Source organism: Prionailurus bengalensis, chromosome B1, assembly GCF_016509475.1.
Source record: "Prionailurus bengalensis isolate Pbe53 chromosome B1, Fcat_Pben_1.1_paternal_pri, whole genome shotgun sequence".
Taxonomy (NCBI): domain Eukaryota; kingdom Metazoa; phylum Chordata; class Mammalia; order Carnivora; family Felidae; genus Prionailurus; species Prionailurus bengalensis.
Window position 1 is genome coordinate 74,223,360 of NC_057344.1, and position 21,185 is coordinate 74,244,544.

At 42.4% G+C, this 21,185-nt stretch overlaps 1 protein-coding gene across 2 annotated transcripts in view; it reads right to left on the minus strand.

Annotated features, from left to right (window-relative positions):
* The window catches only part of TMEM131L (transmembrane 131 like), a 170,979-nt gene that overhangs the window by 60,111 nt on the left and 89,683 nt on the right, over positions 1–21,185 (minus strand). For both annotated transcript variants that reach the window (XM_043567149.1, XM_043567140.1), the window contains exons 8-10: positions 2,024–2,101; positions 1,664–1,817; positions 22–80 (exon numbers count right to left, since the gene is read on the minus strand). In XM_043567149.1, coding sequence (XP_043423084.1) covers positions 22–80; positions 1,664–1,817; positions 2,024–2,101 — 291 coding nt within the window. The remainder of the gene's footprint in view (positions 1–21; positions 81–1,663; positions 1,818–2,023; positions 2,102–21,185) is intronic.

Sequence of the window (21,185 nt, forward strand, 5' to 3'; positions counted from 1 at the left end):
CTTTATGTAATTTACAATTACCTGTATCCAAATAAGGCTGTTTCCTGAATGTAATATATACATATTTACTGCCGAATCATCTGTCCAAAAGAATCAGAGCAATGAGATTAAAACAAAAGAGCCATCTCATTCTCATACCTTAATATAGCGGCTAAAGTACTACATTACACATTTCTATAAAAAATGTGACTCGTTTTTCAACACTACCATTGAAACTGGGAACTATTTTCTGTTGGGTATTCTTAAGTCACAAGGAAAAAGATCTATACAAAAAGACTGACCTACCAACATGGGCTCTCTAAAGGATAATGAACTACCAGTGAAGATATTCTGAGTATAGGATCACACTATTACTCCTCTGGATGAAACTAACCAACTGGACAGCTTTAAATAAAGCGATGTTCTCCTGCTGATTGGACAGGCCCTTATTTCCTTATTGGGATGATCACATTTGAGGAAAAACAAAACCCTGGGATCTCAAAACATCACCTTCCTTTCAACCTTCACTCACAGAAGTGCTCCCCATGGGACAGGGTCTTCTCTACATTGATGTCTATCTGGCCATTCTGAGAATCACCAAAAACTAGGAAGCCGAAGACAGGACAGCTCTCCTGCTGAAGAACCATCACTATTGCAGCCAATTCTGAGGGCTGGAAAGTAGATGATGTTTGACCATAAAATTACACTTTGGTACCAATTCTTTCTCTGGATATGTATATGGTATGTGTTTATGTACACGTGGTACATGTGTATGTATGTGTCCATATATATACATATATACACATATACCAGAACAGCCTTGCTAACCAATGGGTAACAGCAAACTCTACATTGTAAATGTCAAAAATCACCTAATATGTGTTGCCTACGAAAGTTCTTAGAAACTGAAGCTGATGAACTAGGTAATTCCTGGTACACAGGACATACATTTTCAAAGACAAAATTCATAACAATGAACACTACAATTCACACTCTCTTAACTTGTCCGGCATCCAGGAACAATTGGCACCCAGTCAGCTATTAAAAATACGACACGGCATGATTTCTTTAACTGAGCTTCTGCAGATCAGTAACACTGGGACAAGAGACACAAAACTTCCCAAACACTTTGTGAATATTTATATTAGATTGTTGTGCCTGCCCATTTAACTTGTTTCCTATCTCAGAATGCAAAAAAAAAAAAAAATCATCCCAAGAAAACTAAAAAGTGGTTTGCAGTTGCCACTTAATTTACTGCAAAATAATATAGCCTTATTAGCAGTTGCAGATTGAGAACCAGTCACGGTTAATCTCTTAATAACGAACGCAAAGCCTCGTTGTCTTGCATTGCAATGATACAGCCTACAAGTAAATGCTTTAAGAATGGTGATGCAGGGGTGCCTGGGTGGCTCAGTTGGTTAAGCATCTGACTTCGGCTCAGGTCACGTTCTCGCAGTTCGTGAGTTCAAGCCCTACGTCAGGCTCTGTGCTGACAGCTTAGAGCCTGGAACCTGCTTAGGATTCTGTGTCTCCCTCTCTCTCTGCCCACCCCTGCTCACACTCTGTCTTTCTCGCTCTCTCTCTCAAAAATAAATACTAAAAAAATAAAATAAAACAAAAAAAAATGGTGATGCAGGTTAATCAAGATATACTATAATAAAAATGTTAAAAGATTCCACCTTACCTGAGGTCTCAGATTTATCTGTGGCTACATAAATTATAGAAAGATGATCTAACAAATCTTGTGTGTTTTCTTCAAACTCTTTTGAGGAGTTTTCCATGGTTACGATTATGCTCATTTGTAGCCGTAAAACATCGTCAGATTCCATATAACAACTCTGAGATTGGAGGGATGGAAAGAACAAAAGAAAAACTCAAAAAAAAAAAAAATCATCCAAACTTTGTGATTTCAAATTTTAGAAAAAGAAAAGCACTTATGATAAGGTCATGTGTGTTTCTGAAAACAGAATGTGTCATGTTATTTTTGATTTCCAAGCCAAAGGCAAGAAAGGAAGGATGAGAAGAGTGAATTTTTAAATTTTACCTTTAATTGCTGACACACTTTATTACGTAAACTGCATTCCAGTTGTACTTGCAAGAGGCTAGTATTAGTGGTTTCTGCCTAAAAGAAGAAAAAAGGGGAGGAAAAAAACTTAAAAAGAGGCAAAGAGTTCAATCTTGTATTCATAGTAAACAATCTATCATTTATTCAGAACATTCATTCACTTAATACATATTTGAGTATCTGCTAAATGCTGGGTACTATCCTAGTAGCTGGAAATAAACATGAATAAGACAGAAAAGCCTGTCACCAAGCTCACATTCTAATGGAAATCATAAGCTCTCCCTTGGGCAACATGAAAATTCCTATTATGGCAATAAGGAGATAAATATGTTCTAAATATACACAGGAACACTGTAGTTTGACATTTCTTATACTTTCTGAACATTCTGTTTCAACACAGGAATCTTTTATTTCAAAGTAGGTTCACCCAGCAATAGCCAATTAACTGTTCCTCCGTCTGCCTTCCGCTAATAGAATGTTAGAAGTTGTGGCCAAACAGTTAAGAGATGTCTAAAATTGAAACGGGCTATCATTATCATTTTTAAAATGTGAAAGAGCTATGCATGGAAGAGACGAAAATAAATGAAAAGAATGCAAAATTTCATCAAGTTCAAAGATCTCAACAGCCACATGGAATGGTAATCGACATATCTCTTAAGATAAGGAAATGCACACTCTGATTCAGAAATACAGTCATTTGGGGGGGAGGGGGGAGTGCAGACAGTGAGCACACAGGGAAGTCAGGTAGTGCAGCGTGTAAATCCAAAACCCATCAGCTATGACAGCTCCTCTTTTGTTCAGCTTGATGTGTCTGGCATAGTGATTATAAAATAAAAAGGCACTCGGCCTGGCAGCCACAGTCACGATGGCAGGAAATCTCAGTAAGGCAAGGAGACATTCCCCAAATCCTTGGCGGACTTGATTGCGGGTAAGCGTTTATTCACTCCAGGAAGACTTAATATTAAGTAGAAAGAACCACCATGATTGTGTTTAATTTATTAGATTTATTAAGAATTACCTAAGCACATTACATTAAAAACACATTTTTAACTACTACAATTTTCATTCAGCAATTAAAGTACCAAAAAAGGAATAAGACACATTTTAAAATGCAGTAAAGATAGTGGAGTTTAATCAAGATGGGGCGCCTGGGTGGCTCAGTCAGTTAAGCTTCCAACTTCAGCCCAGGTCATGATCTCATAGTTTGTGAGTTCAAGCCCCTCATCTCGCTCACTGCTGTCAGCACAGAACCCACTTTGGATCCTCTGTCCCCAGCTCTCTCTGCCCTTCCCCCACTTCCCCTTCCTCTTGCCCCTGCACCCCAGGGGCTCATTCTCTCTCTCTCTCTCTCTCTCTCTCTCTCTCTCTCTCTCTCTCTCTCAAATAGACATTTAAAAAAAAAATCTTTAAAGAAGATTAACCAAGCTTGAAATAGGACCAAACATTAACCAAAGACTATTCTATTCTTTTTTTTTTTTCAACGTTTATTTATTTTTTGGGGGGACAGAGAGAGACAGAGCATGAACAGGGGAGGGGCAGAGAGAGAGGGAGACACAGAATCGGAAACAGGCTCCAGGCTCTGAGCCATCAGCCCAGAGCCTGACGCGGGGCTCGAACTCACGGACCGCGAGATCGTGACCTGGCTGAAGTCGGACGCTTAACCGACTGTGCCACCCAGGTGCCCCTAACCAAAGACTATTCTAAAAAGCAACTGCTATTTGGGGTGCTGGGTGGCTCAGTTGGTTAAGCATCCAACTTTGGCTCAGGTCAACAATCTCACGGCTCATGAGTTCGAGCTCCTCATCAGGCTCTGTGCTGACAGCTCAGAGCCTAGAGCCTGCTTCAGATTCTGTATCTCCCTCTCTCTCTGCCCCTCTCCTGCCCATGCTCTGTCTCTCTCTCTCACTAATAAACATTTACAAAATTTTTTAATTAAAAAAATAAAAAGCAACTGCTAGGATCTGCTAGACTTCAACAGAATAATACCATTTGTAAATGGAACCTAAAATCTTAAGGAAGAATTAGATGACTGAATTTGTCTTTCTGCAAACAAGTCCCACCATATCATAGACATAAGAAGAAAAAGCCCACTACTCTCTGAAATTGCTTTAACCAAAGTTATAAATGACCTCCTCACATCCAAATCCAATAGGCCCTTCCCATTTTGCCTAATGCTTCTGCCAATTTAACCCCATTAACCACTGGTGCTTCTCTTGGTTTTGCTCCTTCCTCTTTGCGTCATCCTTTGTGGCTCTTCCCCCTCTCCACTTAAGATGTTAGAGTTATTAGGAATTCTTCCTTTTGCCCTCTTCACTCTCTCTAGGGAAGCTCTGTAACACACCAAAGCTGCCTGCACTTCTCTCTCCACACACCCACGTCCAGCCAATGGCTGGGCATCCACCCGAATGCTCACGCTCACCAAGACAGCTATGCTTGGTGTGCACGTCGTCCTGGAACCACTATTCATACAGTTATTTAAGCCAGAAACCTGCACACCAACTTCAGCTTCTCACTTACCCTTCTCAAACAAACCCATAACCACCAAGTAATACTGATCACAACTCCTCAGGAACCCTTGAATCCATTCACTTTCCTTCATTACTATATCCTGGAGATAGGGGGTCAGCAAACCATGCCCATGGGCCAACACTGCCTGTGTCTATAAACACAGTTTTATTGGAACACAACCATGTTCATTCCTTTGTGTATTGTGTACGGCTGCTTTCATGCTACATCTGAAGAGAGGAGTACTTGCAACGGAGATCACATGGCCTGGAAAGTCAAAATATACTCTCCGAGCCTTTACAGAAAAAGTTGAGGAATGCTTGCCCTAGTGGGAAGGAGAAGGAGAGGGAGGGAGAGAGACAGGTAGGCTAGTCTCCCTGTGTCCACCTGTCCTCTCCATTCCAGTCTCCACACTGCACCAAAAGTGAGTAACCAATATGCAAATCAGGTGATGCCACTAGCTGCTTAAAACCCTTCGAAGACCAAATCCTTTACTGTGGCTTCAACACTCAGGTACCTGCCTAGTCTTCATCCACCTCCTTATTTATGCTCCAGCCTCACTGGTCTACTTTCTGCTCCGTTTTGCCTTCAACCTCTAAATGTGTTGTTTTGCTGTAAACTCGAATCCCCAATCCACCCTCCCTCTACCTACCTAAACCTAATTCATCCTTCAGGTCCAGCTTACACACACGCTTCACAAGGGTTTTCCCTGCCCCCACAGCTGGGGTAACTGCCCATTACTCACACCCACAGCACCTTTTCCCTGACCTTCCTTAACAGTCCTCATTATAATGTAACAACTTGCTCAAGGTCTGTCTTCCTCAGAAGATCGTAAGCCCCTTGCCCGATGCTGTTACCTCAATGCCTACCACTTAATGCGCACTCAATATGCAATTAGTGAATGAAGACAAGTGGGCACACAGCCACAGATGCTTTAAAAAAGCAAGCTTGCATAAAATAAACTAAAAATAATAAACAGTGGCTCTAAAATAAAAAAAATATACCAACTCCTGCCACTTGATGTGACTTATGCTCTAAAACTTTCAACAACAACCAAAAGTTTAAAGAAAAACCCATATCAACACATTTTCAACATATGCATTTATAATAGTTATGTTTTTTGAAAATTTACAGCACTTTAACTATAGGCGTTAACCTGACAAGGCAATCCTCTTCCCTAAAATATTTCTTCAAATGTTGAGATGTTACAAGTTCAAAATTACAATTTTTTAACGTCTATTTGTTTATTTTGAGAGAGTGTGTGTGAAAGGGGGAAGGGCACAGAGAGAGGGAGACAGAGGCTGTCAGCACAGAGCATGATGTGGAGCTCAAACCCATGAATCATGAAATCATGACCTGAGCTGAAGTCGGATGCTTAACTAAGCCACCCAGGCGCCCCCAAAATTATGATCTTTAAACACGATTAACAATCCAACTTGCACAGTGATTTGATGTAATATAAAGCCTACTATTTTGACATTTTTGGTAAGCTTCTAGATGGATGAATTTATAATTTACCAATCTTAAGTAAGATTCCTCTCTTAGCTGGAAGCCTAACAAGAATAAACTACTTTATTATTTTCATTTGTTGCAGAACATATTTCAGAATCCCACAAGGGGGCGTCCTAGCACCTCCACACTGTCCTGAAGTGCTCCAGGTTTTCTCAAAGAACAATTTAAACATTCATGTCTTTAACCAAAGAACAAAACTACTGCAATCTTGACTTTAAAAAGTAAACCATAACCAAAAGAGGAGCCACCTGAGGCAACCACACACACACACACACACACACACACACACTCACACACCCCTGGGATTCGATTCTCTCTGAAAGGGCCCCAACTGAGCACACTTGTTATGACAATGGGACATCCCTTTAACCAAGAGTGTGCAGAGCAGATTATAAAAGGAGAACAGAAGCCTACTTCTCTACTTTTCAACACCCCCCCCCCATTACTTTAACAAATTAGGTCATGAATTTTATAGCTAAAAACTAAAAACAATTTTTCAGTGCTTTCCACGTGAAGTATATGGTATCACTCCCTTTCAGAAGATGAGGGAAAACGTGGTTTGGAAGGGTTAAATGACTTATCAAAGGTCCTAACAGTAGCTAATGGAAAACCAGGAAAAAAAATAGCAGGTCCTTTGACACAAGTCAAGTTTTTTCTAAGTAAATCAGAACAGACCAAGTCTACTCCTAAATTTAAAAACCAAAAAGTTCTTCACCATGGAAACAAGTATTAGAACACCATTCCCAGAGATAATGCAACATTCAAGAAAATAGCCACCAGGGAGGGGCGCCTGGGTGGCTCAGTTAAGCGACTCACTCTTGGTTTTGGCTCAGGTCATGGTTTAACGGTTCATGAGAAGGAGCCCTGCATCAGGCTCTGCGCTGACAGCATGGAGCCTGCTTGGGATTCTCTCTCTCCCTCTCTCTGTCCCTCCCCCTGCCCCTCTTGCTCTGTCTCTCAAAATAAATAAATAAACTTTAAAAAAGGGAAAAGAAAATAGCAGTGTTTAAAAAAAAACCCTTTTGTAATGGCTTATATTCCCATGCTTTTGTGTTATAAGTCTAGTTAACTGAATCTAAGAGAGAAAAAAAATCACCTAGTTCTCTACCTGCTAAGAAACTCATCTTTGTGCATCAGGCCAGGGCACAGTGTGATTTGGGGGAATTGTGTACAGGTAAAGCGGAAAGAAAATTATAGATTTCAAGTCCTATCATTTTAGAGAACTTAAAAAAAATTTTAATGTTTTATTTATTTTTGAGAGAGAGAGAGACACACACACACACACACACACACACACACACACAGAGTGTGAGCAGGGGAGGGGCAGAGAGAGAGGGACAAGAATCCAAAGCAGGGTTCAGGCTCTGAGCCGTTAGCCCAGAGCCCAATGCCGGGCTCGAACCCACAAATGGTGAGATCATGACCTGAGCCAAAGTTGGATCCCCAACCGACTGAGCCACCCAGTCCACGCTGGAGGACTTTTATTTCTAACAAGAAGAAACCAATATCCTAAGAAAAGTATATGAGAATCTATAATACATTAATCCAGACAGAATGAACAAGAGCCTTGAAATTATGTAACATTCCCAGCAATGACCACACACAAAAACCTTTCATTTAAGGAAAATAACTCATGAAAGAGAAAAATATTAGATAAAATCCAATACTAGGTCCCATTTTTCTCCCCTTCCACAATTTTGAATGCTAAATTTTAAAGGTCCTTATACAGGTAAATTTCTCATGCCAACACACGTATCAGTAGGAAGGCAGATTCTGTATATGCCATGTGACCACGCCAGACAGTGGCCCACACACACAGTGCTAGGTCCAATACAGTCTACGCAGCAAATGATTTTGCATAAAACAGGCACTTTCTTGGATCTCTTCCACACAACACCCATGCTCTATAACCAAACTCCTAATTTAGTGTTTCCTGCACGACGGAGAGGCTCAGCTGAGTTATTAGTCAGCACTGTATGGTTGCTTTTACCCTTAAACAGCAACTGTGCTTCAACCCTCTCCATAACCGCTACCCTTCTATTCCTCAGATATTTAACCACTGAAACAAAATTCACCTATGTTGCCAGACCCACTGGCTAAAATATTTGTAAAAACCTAGGAACTCGTTGAAATTAGTTTTCTGTTTAAGGGAAGAGCATTTTTTCTTATCCGCATCTTTTTAGAAAAGGCTTTACACTTAACTAAATTCGAGATGAAACCCCAGCCACAAAACCTTAGGGACATCCCCTACCCTGCCTAAGACTCTGTCTCCTCTTCAACAAAACGGAGTTAATGAATTCACAGCCACGTTATGAGCCCTAAATGAGATACATATGCCAATCACTGGGCATCAGTAAACCTTCAACAAGGAGCGTTATTGTTTTTACTTGTTCATTCACAATTGATGCATTAAATTAGCAAAATTCCACAATAAATAACTTAAATGCTCCTGGGAAGCATTTTCCCCCACATCAAAGCTGTAAGAGGGGAAACTCCTCTTCCACACTCCTTCGGTTTCTAAGAGAAGAGGTTTTTGTTTTTGTTTTTTCTTAAACGCTTCAAATTCTTTTTGTCTTATTTCACATTTGGTTCAGAACCCCCCAAAAAGAGGGAAGAGCCATTTATTGCCGACAGCTTTCCACCCTCCTGAAATGTGCCAGAAACCCTGAAAGACAGACAAAAAGCAATTTGGAGAACAAGTTAACACTTAGATATTGAGACTTTTTGTTGGATCAAGTGACAGTGGCCTGTATTGTGCAACACCTTGGCTTTTGCACTTGGATCGCAGATTTTTAACTGTTACGAGCTGGGCTGGCAGTCTCGGGAGAGCCTTGTGGGATTTTCACCTTGGTAGGTCATGGAGCATACGGTGACTTGATCCAAAGGCAAGCAGCTATTTTTATACGGCTGGATGTTGCCGGACCTTAAGCAAATGGCAAGTGGGTCCTGAAGGCCTGACCCAGGCCTTGATCCTGAGCCCAGGCTCGGCAAAAGTTCAGCCTTTGTGATGCAGGCTGCTGAGCTTGACCTTGAGCAATGTGGGCACAGTTTTTACTTAAATAGGCATAGCCATGGCAAAGATTAGCCAAGGCTCTAAAAGAAAGGGTGCTGCAGTGGGAAATAGTATGGACATTCCTCAAAAAATTGAACACGTACTTACACTACGATCCACCAATTCTACTTCTAGGTACATCCCCAAAAGTGATAGGAGGGATTCAAACAGGTATCTGTACACCCAAATTCACAGCAGTATTATATACAGTAGTCAAAAGTGGAAGCAACCCAAAATCCATCGATGGATGGATGAATAAATAAAACATGGTACAGCCATGCAATGGAATGCTGTTCAGTCTTAAACGGGAAGGAAATTCTGACACACATGACAATATGGATGAACCCTGAAAATGTGATAACAAAGTGAAATAAGCCAGACACTAAAAGGCAAATATTCTGTGATTCCACTTACATGAAGGAGCCTAGAACAGAAGCAGAAATAATAACGGTAATCAGGGGCTGAGAGGAGAGGTTAACAGGAGAGTTACTATGTACTGTGAGTAAGAGTTTCAGTTTGGAAGATGAAAACACTCTGGACATGGATGGTGGTAATGGCTGCACAAAAACGTGAATTTACTGAACACCACTCAATTGTACAATTAAAATGGTATCTTATGGTGTGCACACTTTACCACTAGGAAAGGAAAGGGAAAGGGAGAAGGGAGAAGGAAAAAGGAAAAGGAAAAGATGTCCTAGTCAGGGCTCTCTCTCCTCAAAATAGAGCTTCTAGAACACCATCTGCTTTTATAACCAGATCTTGAAGAAACTGTTGGGTCCAACTCCAGGCAGGCAGTACAGACGGGTTGTTTGGAATTCTGTTCCTTTTTATGTATTATCTTCATGGCTATGAGTTGGAACTATGAAAAGTCTAGTTTAAAATCATGTGGGCTGGTCCACAGACTCAAAAGTTCCTCCCCAACTCACTGGCTCTAGATTTATTAATCATTTAAACGCTAACTGCTGTTTTAGATTTTCAAGATCCAAAATGACAGATATACAGATGGGTGGCAGATTTTATAAATAAAGAAGCAACAAGGAGGGGTGCCTGGGTGCTCAGTTGGTTAAGGGTCTGACTCTTGGTTTTAGCTCAGGTCATGATCTCCTGGCTCCTGGGTTCGAGCCCTGCACCAGGCTGTGCACTGACAGTGCGGAGCCTGCTTGGGAATCCCTGTCTCCCCCTCTCTGTGCCCCTCTCCGGCATTCTCTCTCTCTCTCAAAAATAAACTTTAAAAAAAAAAGAAGAAGAAGAAGCAACAAGGGTATTCTCATTAAGGAGCTATGTTCTTATCTTGGGTTGAGTCAGAGAAGCAATTTGACAGAATTATTGCATGCACAAAGAAGGCAACCACTAAGGTCCGTCCTTGGAACAATCCGGTTCACTCTGGAAATCAAAGAGGTGCTAGAAGGTTAGGGAAACATGGTTTAGTCTTCCCATCAGAGCAAGATGAACAAAAAATAAAACAGAAAAGGCAGATTAATGAAACAAGAGGAAGAGAGGGCTCCCCTTAAAAGGAAGACTAACCTCTTAGGGAACAACCAGAGAGAACGTGAATGAGAAACGAGAAGGTACAGCCTTCTCTTGGGTACAGCCCAAGAGACATACAGAGAGATGGAGACAGCCTGGTATGTAACTGAAATAAGGGAGATAGAACTTTGTGCTTATTGGAGCTTAAAAATATAGGGGCGTCTGGGTGGCGCAGTCGGTTAAGCGTCCGACTTCAGCCAGGTCACGATCTCGCGGTCCGGGAGTTCGAGCCCCGCGTCAGGCTCTGGGCTGATGGCTCAGAGCCTGGAGCCTGTTTCCGATTCTGTGTCTCCCTCTCTCTCTGCCCCTCCCCCGTTCATGCTCTGTCTCTCTCTGTCCCAAAAATAAATAAACGTTGAAAAAAAAATTAAAAAAAAAATATATATATAATGAAAGAATAAAAGCAAGATGTTAGCAGACTAGAATTGTTCCCCACAAAGGAATCAGGATTTGGTTATAGGAGGTATGGAGAAATGCACTTCTAAAGCCAGGATCAGAATCCATAGTAAGAGCAACTGAGGACTGAAACAGCTATACCCAGGGTTACACAGTCTTGGACAGGTTTGGCGGGGGGGGGGGGGGGGGGGGGGGGGGGGGGGGGGGGGGGGGGGGGGGGGGGGGGGGGGGGGGGGGGGGGGGGGGGGGGGGGCACTGGGGGCAAGCAGGAATATCAGAGCAGAATGCCCAGAGCATATTAGGTGGAGACACAGTTACTGCCCATGCCCTGGGGGAGCATTTTGAGAAGTTCATGGAAGTAGGACTCAGTCTAGAGAAGGCACAGCAAAAAGAGGAAACTCATTAAACAGGAACCAGGCCAGACTATCAAGACAGACTGACCCCAGGCCTGATTTAGATGTTGGTCTGATAGGTGAGCATCTCCTATGGAAGACCATCCAATGCAGGGAAGAGAAGATGTGTTTGAACAACAGATGCTTTCAGCAGACCCAGAACTTACTGATTTTATCTCTTTCCTTTAGGAGAACTCACAAGAAAATATCTAGGGAAACATCTAAAGAAAAAAAAATCTAGATCAAAAAGTGAAAGAAAAAGGAAAAGGAACGAACCAATTCCAGAAAACAGTAGCAACTTTGCAGGTGTTAGAGAAAGAAAGAGAGCAATAAAAGAAGCTGGTTAAATGGCGAGAAACTCAACTGAGCCTTCCTGAGAGCAAGAGGGGACAGGAAAAGCATATCCTGGAGGCAGAGCCCACAAGTGCAGAGAAAGAAGGGGCACACTCACAACCTGGAGGCCATGGTGAGCGGCTCCCGGCCAACATGCTGTCCCCACTAGGCCCCGAGCTTCCCAAATGTCAACAGCAGCTCCCCTCCAAGAACCTGAAAACAATGCCCCACTTGATGTAGGTGGGGCTAAAAGGGAAAGCCTTCTCTAAGAAGTAGGTCCCAGAAGCCTCAGTGAATCCACAGTAAGAGGCAATGGAAACAACTGTGTACACAGATCTCAAGGCCCCTGCCCGGGCACCGTGGACACTCCATCCCTCAATAGGGTGTCCATGCCAGTCAGCACAGGAGTGCCAGAAACAAGGGCTTCCCGCAGAAAGAACAAAGACACACCTGTGACTGGCTGCGACCAGTGCCAAGTCCCAACTCTGAGGGGAGACCAGAGCACCTCAGGGGCAACTTCCTGAGAGAGGAATACACAGGCTGCCGCCTTAGCCTCCTGACAAGCAATCTCTCCCCACGGAGTTTAAATGCAAGGTCTGAGAATCAAAACAACTGGCATAAACTAAAGCCAAAACCAAGGTGATGCTCTCCATCATCCATCCCTCCTTTCGGCAAAAATGAAGTACTGGGAACAATTCTGCTTAGAATCAGTCCCTTGAGGACTGGGATGGGAGGCATGTTTTGCAAACCCAGTGGATATATGGTTGATAATCTGATATTCCTACGTGTCTTAAGATTCTAGACTCAAGCAAGGCTCAAGAGAGACTCGATATTATTTCTAAAGATATTTTTTATCTTTAAGTAATCCCTACACCCAATGTAGGGCTCGAACTCACAACCCCAAAATCAAGAGTCACATGCACTATGGACTGAGCCAGTCAGGCGCCCCAAGAGACCTAATATTAAATTAATGTAACTTGTGAAACTCCAGGGAAGCCGCACACATCCTAGCGAGAGTGAGCCCCAGCTGCACACAGGCATGGACAACCTCTCTGGCGAAGACCAAATGAGTAAGAAATTGGGGAGGGCTTCAAATTCTTTTAATGTTAACTCACAAGCCAAGATAATTTGATATGGGACTATAGCCTTGAACTTTCACGTCTTGCCAGAGGACTGGATCTCTGAATTTAAAAAAATTTCCAAGAGTTTCACAATAGGAGAGGGTTTATATTCAAAACTTTATTTTTACAGTTAATTGGTGAATACATTTTAGTTAGGTGCCAGGTACCAATTCTAAGCACTTTATATGCATGAATTTAGTCAATAGCTACAGCCATCCTATGAAGTAGTGCTATTATTATTTATCTTATAGATAAACTGAGACACAGAGAGGTTAGGTAATTTGACCAAGGTCACTCAGACATGACCAAGATTTTTACCCAGGTGGTCAGAATTCACTTTCTTATTCACTCTACCATGCATCTCTATGATGGGGCATCCTTTATGACTGGTATTTTTTTTTTATTGGAGTAGCTTTACTCTGTTATTTGAGCCCACTGCAAAAGCTCTGATAAGCTGTATTGGATATCATACTTGAAAAGAATTTGGAATGGGAAACAGATGGGGACATGAACTCTCAACCTTGACTCTAGTGTGGCTTTGGAAAAGATTATTAATGAATTATTCTAATCTATCTCAGAGCTTTCTAGGGGCAAACTCAACAATGCTCCCCAACAGGCTGAGGATAATCAAAGAAATGGGGGTTTGGGTCCAGTGGGAGGAGGAACAGGCTAAGGAAAGTGGGAACACAGTTGCCAGAAGCCTGCTGATCTCCTTGTCAGGGGAAGGGGGGACTCAGGCTTAATAAAAGGCAAGCCCAATGAGTCAAGGGTATAAAAAACTGAGGAATGTTACAAGGAAAGGATTCTCTTTTCCTAACTTCACTTGTCCTTTGGCCCCAAGTCTTCCTCTCCCCTTATAGGTAGGGGAGGGTTGCTTGTCAGTGGGCCACAGACCATGATGCTGTGCTGTAGGCAGTGAGGAGAAGGATAGGGGCTCAGAGGGGAGCTGCCTTCTTTCTCTCTACTCTGGAGAAGGGTGTCTGTCCTTCAGACTCAAACTCCCCTTCTGATGGGCCGCTCCACAATCCACCCGAGGGGACAGGGAATTAGTAACTGGCTCTCTGACCTCAGCTGATACATGAGAATGTGGCTCATCAGCAATATGAAGGTGGCATTTTCGTTCCCTAACTCCTGATTCTTATACATACATTAGTTCAGAACCATATGTTATTTATTGGGCATCTTCATATACCCCAACAAAAGTTTCTAGAACAGAGTATAATGAAAGTCTGAAAGAAGTAAAAAAAGATTCATATCTTACAACTTCTTAAATAACTGAGGTTATAGTTTCTTTTTAAGATCATTTATTCAAGTATCAAACATTTATTCACTGTACGTTATGTGGCCAGACTGCCAGGTGGTAAGAAAACAAACGTTGGCTAAGACAGGATTCCTGCACTTAAGGAGCTTACAATATTAGCAAAGGAAATGCATAAAAACAAAAGCTTCTAAATACTGTGTTTGCAATGCTAGGGATCTCTCATTTTCAGTAAAGAGCTAGTCAATTCTCCTGGAAGGCAAAAAAGACACAAGGTAATAATCACTGAGTTAAAGGAGGGACCAGGAAACTGATCAAGAACACTGTTCTCTCCTGCTAAGACAGTAGAGATTTTAAGGAAGCAACGGGGGGAAGACGGAGGGAAGGGGACTGCCTGCCCTGCAGGACACAGAAGAGAAACACCCGCCCCCACACACACGTAGGTATCCTCTCTAGACTTTCCCTTGCTTCCTCCCTTCCTTCCACTCACCAGCTCCCACCCTCAACCCCTCCGGTCTCGGCTTCCCAAGTTCCCAACCCCTTGAATCATTCTCATTGGAATGAGATGAAAAAGAGAAAAATGTACAAATTTTAGCAATTTCCTTGCTTTTAAAAGCCATATTCGGAGGTAGGTAGGTAGAGGAAAATTAAGTAATGGCACATATTTACCTAACATATAGTAATAGCTTTCCACAGTCTGACAGTCTATCATTTTTATGTAAAAAAAAAAAAATCAAACTTTCATCAGGCAAAGAAATGGTATTAAATATATTATTGATGTCACATGGATCTGTAGGAATTCTCAGCTGTCACACTCAGAAAATCTGTTTCTTTCATTTTTAACTAATGACGGAAGTCCATCAAGAAAACAGGACAGCTACAGAGGTTAAAGAACCTTTCCCTATTCTGTTTTCCATCTCCAAATCCTAGATGAGACTCTCGTACCTTATTTGTTAGTGAGAAATGTGCCCCCTTCTTTTCTGTCAAACTGTGATTGAAAAAACTTTCCTTGGTCCTCTCCCTATACTGATTTTACAGCTTCCCTTCCAGATTGCCACACTTAATTGACAGGGATCAGCACCTCAGCAGCCAAGAAAGAAGCAGGAAAACAACTTAGGGCACCTTCTCCCAGGCTGGCAGGAACCAGGCTCCACACAGACCTGGGGCCACAGCCCTTGCCTGACACCTGTCCCGGGCAGGCAGGCACAGGGGCCTGATGTCACCACTCCAAAAGCGAAGGCTGTGCCAGTCTCAAAAGGTTAGGAACTCCTGGTCTGAAATGCATTAGGTATCACGCAGCACACCCAGAAATAATCTCTCCTTTACTCAATCCAGCAACATTATGCTGTGATGGGAAGGGGAACCCTTCATTGTATACATGCACACTCAGGAAATACACTGAAAGGAAATGACAAAACATTTTTTAATGTTTTTGTTTGTTTTTATTTCTGAGACAGAGAGATACACAGAGTGTGAGCAGGGGAGGGAGGGAGCTGTCAGCACGAAGCCCAAGGTGGGGGTCGAACTCATGAACCACGAGATCATGACCTGAGCCAAAGGTGAACACTTAACCAACTGAGCCACCCAGGTGCCCACTAGGATATGACAAAATATTAATCCTAGTTACCTTTGCCGAGTGTGACTGTAGTCTTGGGGCTTATTTCTAATTTTTCACTTCTCTGGTTTCCCATGTTATGTTCTGATTACATAATAATTTTTGTATAATCACAATCTCACTTTTAGATAATGTGATAATATGGTATCATGTTAGGACACACACACACACTTTTATTTGGTGGGACTGTGTGTCATGTGTTTTCCTCTAACTTCAAAACTTATCTGGCTTTCCCACACTGCCTTATCATTTTATCTTTAACAATAAACATTATTTTACAATGATTCTAATACCAATAACTAAGTTCCTGTAAATCTCTGAGACGAGCCTATCATGATAGTGAACCTCTATGCCAGATCCTGAGATGATGCCAATTTCTAACACTGTTTTGCCCAAATAAACCACTGAAACACTCCTCAAATCTCAACAGTCTGGAACCAAAATAGCACTGTAAAAAAACATTAAAAGGTAAAAACTCTCACTTTTTCACAAGCCTAGCACAACTGTATTTACGTATTCTATCCCACCATGTATTTTATAGTTACACTCACCAAGTATAACCTAGCTTATATTCTACTATTCCCTTGTCAGACAAAGCATCAGAATTATAACTTGGAAGAACTACTTAACAGTCTACATGTTGATATAATCACATTCATCAAATCCTCTTTCTACTGTCGAGCCTTTAAGCTGTCTCCATTGTTCTTCTGCCATTATAAAAATGTAGCCAAACCCCACATTTTATTTGACATTTATCTCTCATGGAACGTGAGTTACTAAGTCCACAGATGTGGAAGTCATCGCGACACTGAACTATACGTGGCGCAAATCCCTCGGCAGAGCGCGCTGGCACTGCCCATCCCAGCTCGGCTCTCGGCCTCCACCAGGTAACTTAAACTCTACGTCCATCCTACAGTTTCTAAAATAAGGATATTACCACCTGCCCTAGCAGTAAATCTGGTGAAGGTCAAAGTGGCTGATGTGGTGAAAAGGGGAAGTTATGCAAATCTTACATGTTACAACAGGTAGATACGCTATTTGGGGATCTCGACTCAGATGCCCACTGACTCACCTATTTATTAAAAACTGTGGGAGCCTCAATGTACTAAACACTAAGCTGATGTTGAGATTATAAAAATGAAAAAGAAACAGGCCCATGGAAGAGAGCCTCATGGAGGACGACACAGGATGACACCAAACGTTCAAGCAGGGGTCTGAACCACGTGCCAGGGGGACTGGAACACAGACTTGCCCAGGGCCCAGGGGAGGCTGCGGAGGAGCTGATACCTGAACCAGGTCTCAGAGGAGGGAGCGAGAAGGACAATGAGGGTTAGAAGGGGGTGAAAGCCTATGAAGGAAAGGCAGTATGTAAAAAGGGATGGCCCGTTTCAACAGCGAGCGGTTTTGGAGGCCGGAGTGGAGAAGAGAAGGGCAGGACGTCTGAGGCTGGAGAGGAGGCTGGAGCAGGTGTCGAGGGCCTCATATGCCAAGCTCCGGGGCTCGGGCTTTATGCTGAAACCAACAGGGGCCCAGCTAGTACAGAGACCAGGGAAGCACTGAACAGCTTTGTCTGGGAGGACATGAGAGCAGCAGTGTGACACATGGAGCAGAGAATGACTGGGACAATAACCCGGGGGTCAAATAATGACAAGACTACAACAAAAGCAGAGGAACCTCAGACTTTTACTCAGACCCACTGCAACAGTGACCTCTCATCTGCTAGGAGCCCTCGCTTCATAAAGGGCCAAACAAATGAAAAAGAAGGGCCAGATGAAAAGGTTGAAAAAGAAAAAAGCAGACACACATGGGCAGCAGAGAGGCGAAAGGTATACCCTCCTCCCCACTGAACCTAGTGGCTGTTACAACACATCACCAAAAATCTAGATAGAAAAGAAATCACACACACACTCTGGTTTCCAGCAGAAGAAAGGGAGCCATTCAATCCGATTCAACTGAGCAGGAAAAACGCAAAAGTCAGATACCAATGGGTAAAGACACAAATAAAACGGACCAAAATGAGCCCAAAGTGCAAAAAAAATGAGATAACATAACAATGATTATTGGCACCCTCGTTTATCCCATGAGATGGAGCTAAGGAAGCAAGTGAAAGCAAAGCTGACAATATCTTAATTTCTGCCCAAACCTTCTCACTCTCTAGCGTTCTAGCAGACCCACCTTCCAGCTCCCAACTGAACCAGAGTACCTCCCAAACCCTCTATCCCATTTTGAGGGAAGCTGAACTCAACACTCACCTCAGATGATGGGTTCTTGACCAAAAAACAGAAAGAAGGAAAAACAGAAGAGCAAAATGAAGACATTTCTTTCTGAGAAAGCAGAGCTGGCAATTATGGCCACTTAAACACAACACAAACACATATATGTATGAAGTTTAAATGCAAAAATATTATAGTCAGGGGCGCCTGGGTGGTTCAGTTGGTTAAGTATCTGACTCTCAGTTTTGGCTCAGGTCATGATCTCGTGGTTTGGGAGTTCGAGCTCCGCACTGGGCTCTGTGCTGACAGTGCAAAGCCTGCGTGGGATTCTCTCTCCCTCTCTCTCTGCCCCTCCCTGCTTTCTCTCTCTCTCAAAATAACTAAATGAACATCTTTAAAAAATGGGACTACTAGATACCCACACACAGAAGAATGAATTAGGATCCCCAGCTCACACTATACACTAAAATGTCAAAATGCATCATAGACCTAAATGTAAGAGATAAACTATAAAACTCTTTGAAGAAAACAAAGAGGTAAATCTTGGTAACTGTGGACCTTTTTAGATAGGACACTAAAAGCATAAGTTACAAAGGGAAAAACAGGCAAAATTGAAGTTCATCAAAACCGAACACTTCTGTACTTTAAACAACACCATCAAGAAAATGAAAAAACCAACACAGAATGAGAGAAGTATTTGCAAATCATGTACTTGATAAAGGCCTAGTATCAGAATATATAAAGAACATTTACATCTCAACAAGGACAAAACAAACAATCCAATTTTAAGGTGGGCAAAAGACTTGAATAGACATCTCTCCAAAAAGATATACAAGTGACCAATAAGCACATTGAAAAGATGCTCAACATCATTAGTCATCAGGAAAATGCAAACCAAACACCTAAGCTATCACTTCGCATCCACTAGGATGTTCTTAAAAAACCAAAAAAACATAAAATAAGTTTTGGTAAAGCTGTAGAAAAACTGGAATCCTCATGTATTGCTGGTGAGACTGTAAAATGATACAACCATTTTTTGACAGTTACTCAAAATGTTAAACATATAATTACCATATGACCACAAAAGTCCACTCCTATGTACACACCCAAGAGAACAGTAAACATATGTCCACATGAACTTGTACAAAAATGTTCACTGCAACAGTTTCGATAATAGCCAAAAAGTGGAAACAAATCAAATTCCTGCCAATTGGTAAATGATGAAACAAAGTATGGTATGTCCATACAATGGTTCACTAGTATAGGGTAATAAAAAAGAATAAAAGACTGATATGCGCTATGACATGAATGAAGCTTAAAAACATTAAGTGAAAGAAGCCAATCATGAAAGATCACACATTTCATTTATATGAAACATCCAGAAGAGACAAATCTATAGAGACAGAAAACTTAGGGGTGGTTGCCAGGAACTGCGGCCGTGGAAATGTTCTAAAATTAGACTACGGGGGTGGCTGCACAATTCTTGAATATACTAAAAACTGCCGAATGGATCAAGTCTGTGGTATGTGAGTTATAGCTCAATAAAGCTGTTAAAAAATAAATTAAAATGCAAAAAAAAAAAGAAACAGAACAAAGAAACTGCTCCCATGGGGAGAGCTACAGACGTCCCTCCAGCCGGAACTTCATCTGACCAGTGTTCACTGAGCGCCTCTGCCGGAGGCCCTGGGCTAGGTGTAGGGGACCCTGTGGAGAGCAACAGCAGACAGTCTCTGCTTCCACGGGGCTGCAATTTCACAGAGGGAAGGAAAGGGTGGCCGAGTAATGGGGATAAGCGTTCTAAGTGGGAAGAACACAGTTCTACGACAGTCCATCCAGGGACCTGAACTAGGATGGGGAGAGATGGCAAGACTCTCTGAAGAAGTGGAGCTTGAGCTGAAACAGAAAGGATGAAATCAGGGCTACTCCAGAGGACAGTTGGGGCGGGGGAATCTGAGGAAACCGCAGGCACGAAGGACGTGTGGAGGAGTGAAAACGGCATGGGTGAGCAAGCAGAGGAAGCAAGCAGAGGAAGACCACGTGACGGTAGAGGAACAGCAGCCAGACCATGCAAGGCCTTAGAGCCACACTAAGAACCTGGTTTTAAATCCTGAGACCTGCAGGAATACACTGAAAGGTGTTAAGCAGATGACTAGTGTGGTCCAACTTGCATTTTAGGAAAAGAGACTTTTGAAAGGGCCAGACTAGATGCTGGCAGATCTGTTAAGGGGCCACTGGAGTAGACTGGGAAAGAGATGATGACAGCCTGGATGCAGGAAAACAGGCAGCAGGCATCACGGTCAGCAGATAAGATCTGCCAGGTACAATGCATATAACGTGCAAGCTCTCCTCATAGCAAGGTCTCTCACAGGCCTCGTAGAGAGGCCTGCATGGTCATTGCCTCTTTCCCTTAATTCTCTGTATCCTTAAATTAACCCCTACTAAGATATCTGAACACCTGTCTCTGTTTCAATACTTTTATCACCACTAATACAGCATCTGGCATTCAAAGCTTCCAGTCTCAGTAACCAGAGAAACCTGGCCATTCTCAGCCACCCCCTTTGCTGAAGGACGGCCCTGAGATAAGGCTAAAAACATTCAGCAGGAAAAACCCATGCTATCAGCATATGCAAGTTACACTTACCCCAGCCCTTTCAACCCCTTACAAAAATGCAAGTCAGTTCAGATCATTTTTATGCTAGAAACCGTTCAATACAAGGGCACTTGAGTGGCTCAGTTGGTTACAGTCAGACTCGTTTTCGGCTCAGGTCATGATCTCACCATGCAAGAGTTCAAGCCCCACATCGGGCTCTGCACTGCCTGCTTGAGATATTCTCTCTCTCTCTCTTTCTCTCTGCCTTCCCCTGTTTGCTCTCTCTCTCTGAAAAGAAATAAACTTAAAAAAAAAAGTTCAATACATCCCCATTGGTCTTAGGATTTAAACCAAATCCAAATGTACAAACTAAAAGAAATCTTCCTTAAAATCCTGGGAGGAAGGGCTATTCAGTTTTATCAAAGTAAAAATAATACCAAAAATTCCCAAGAATTATCTAAGTGATGACAAATCTCCCAGACATTACATTACAGGTAAATTAGTTTTATTTGTCTTCTCACTGGAATGTAAGCTCCAGGAAGATGGAAATACTAAACCAGTGCCTGCCCACAGCAGAGGAAGACTACTGAATGAAGGAAAGCCCCAGGCACTACTGGGACTGACACA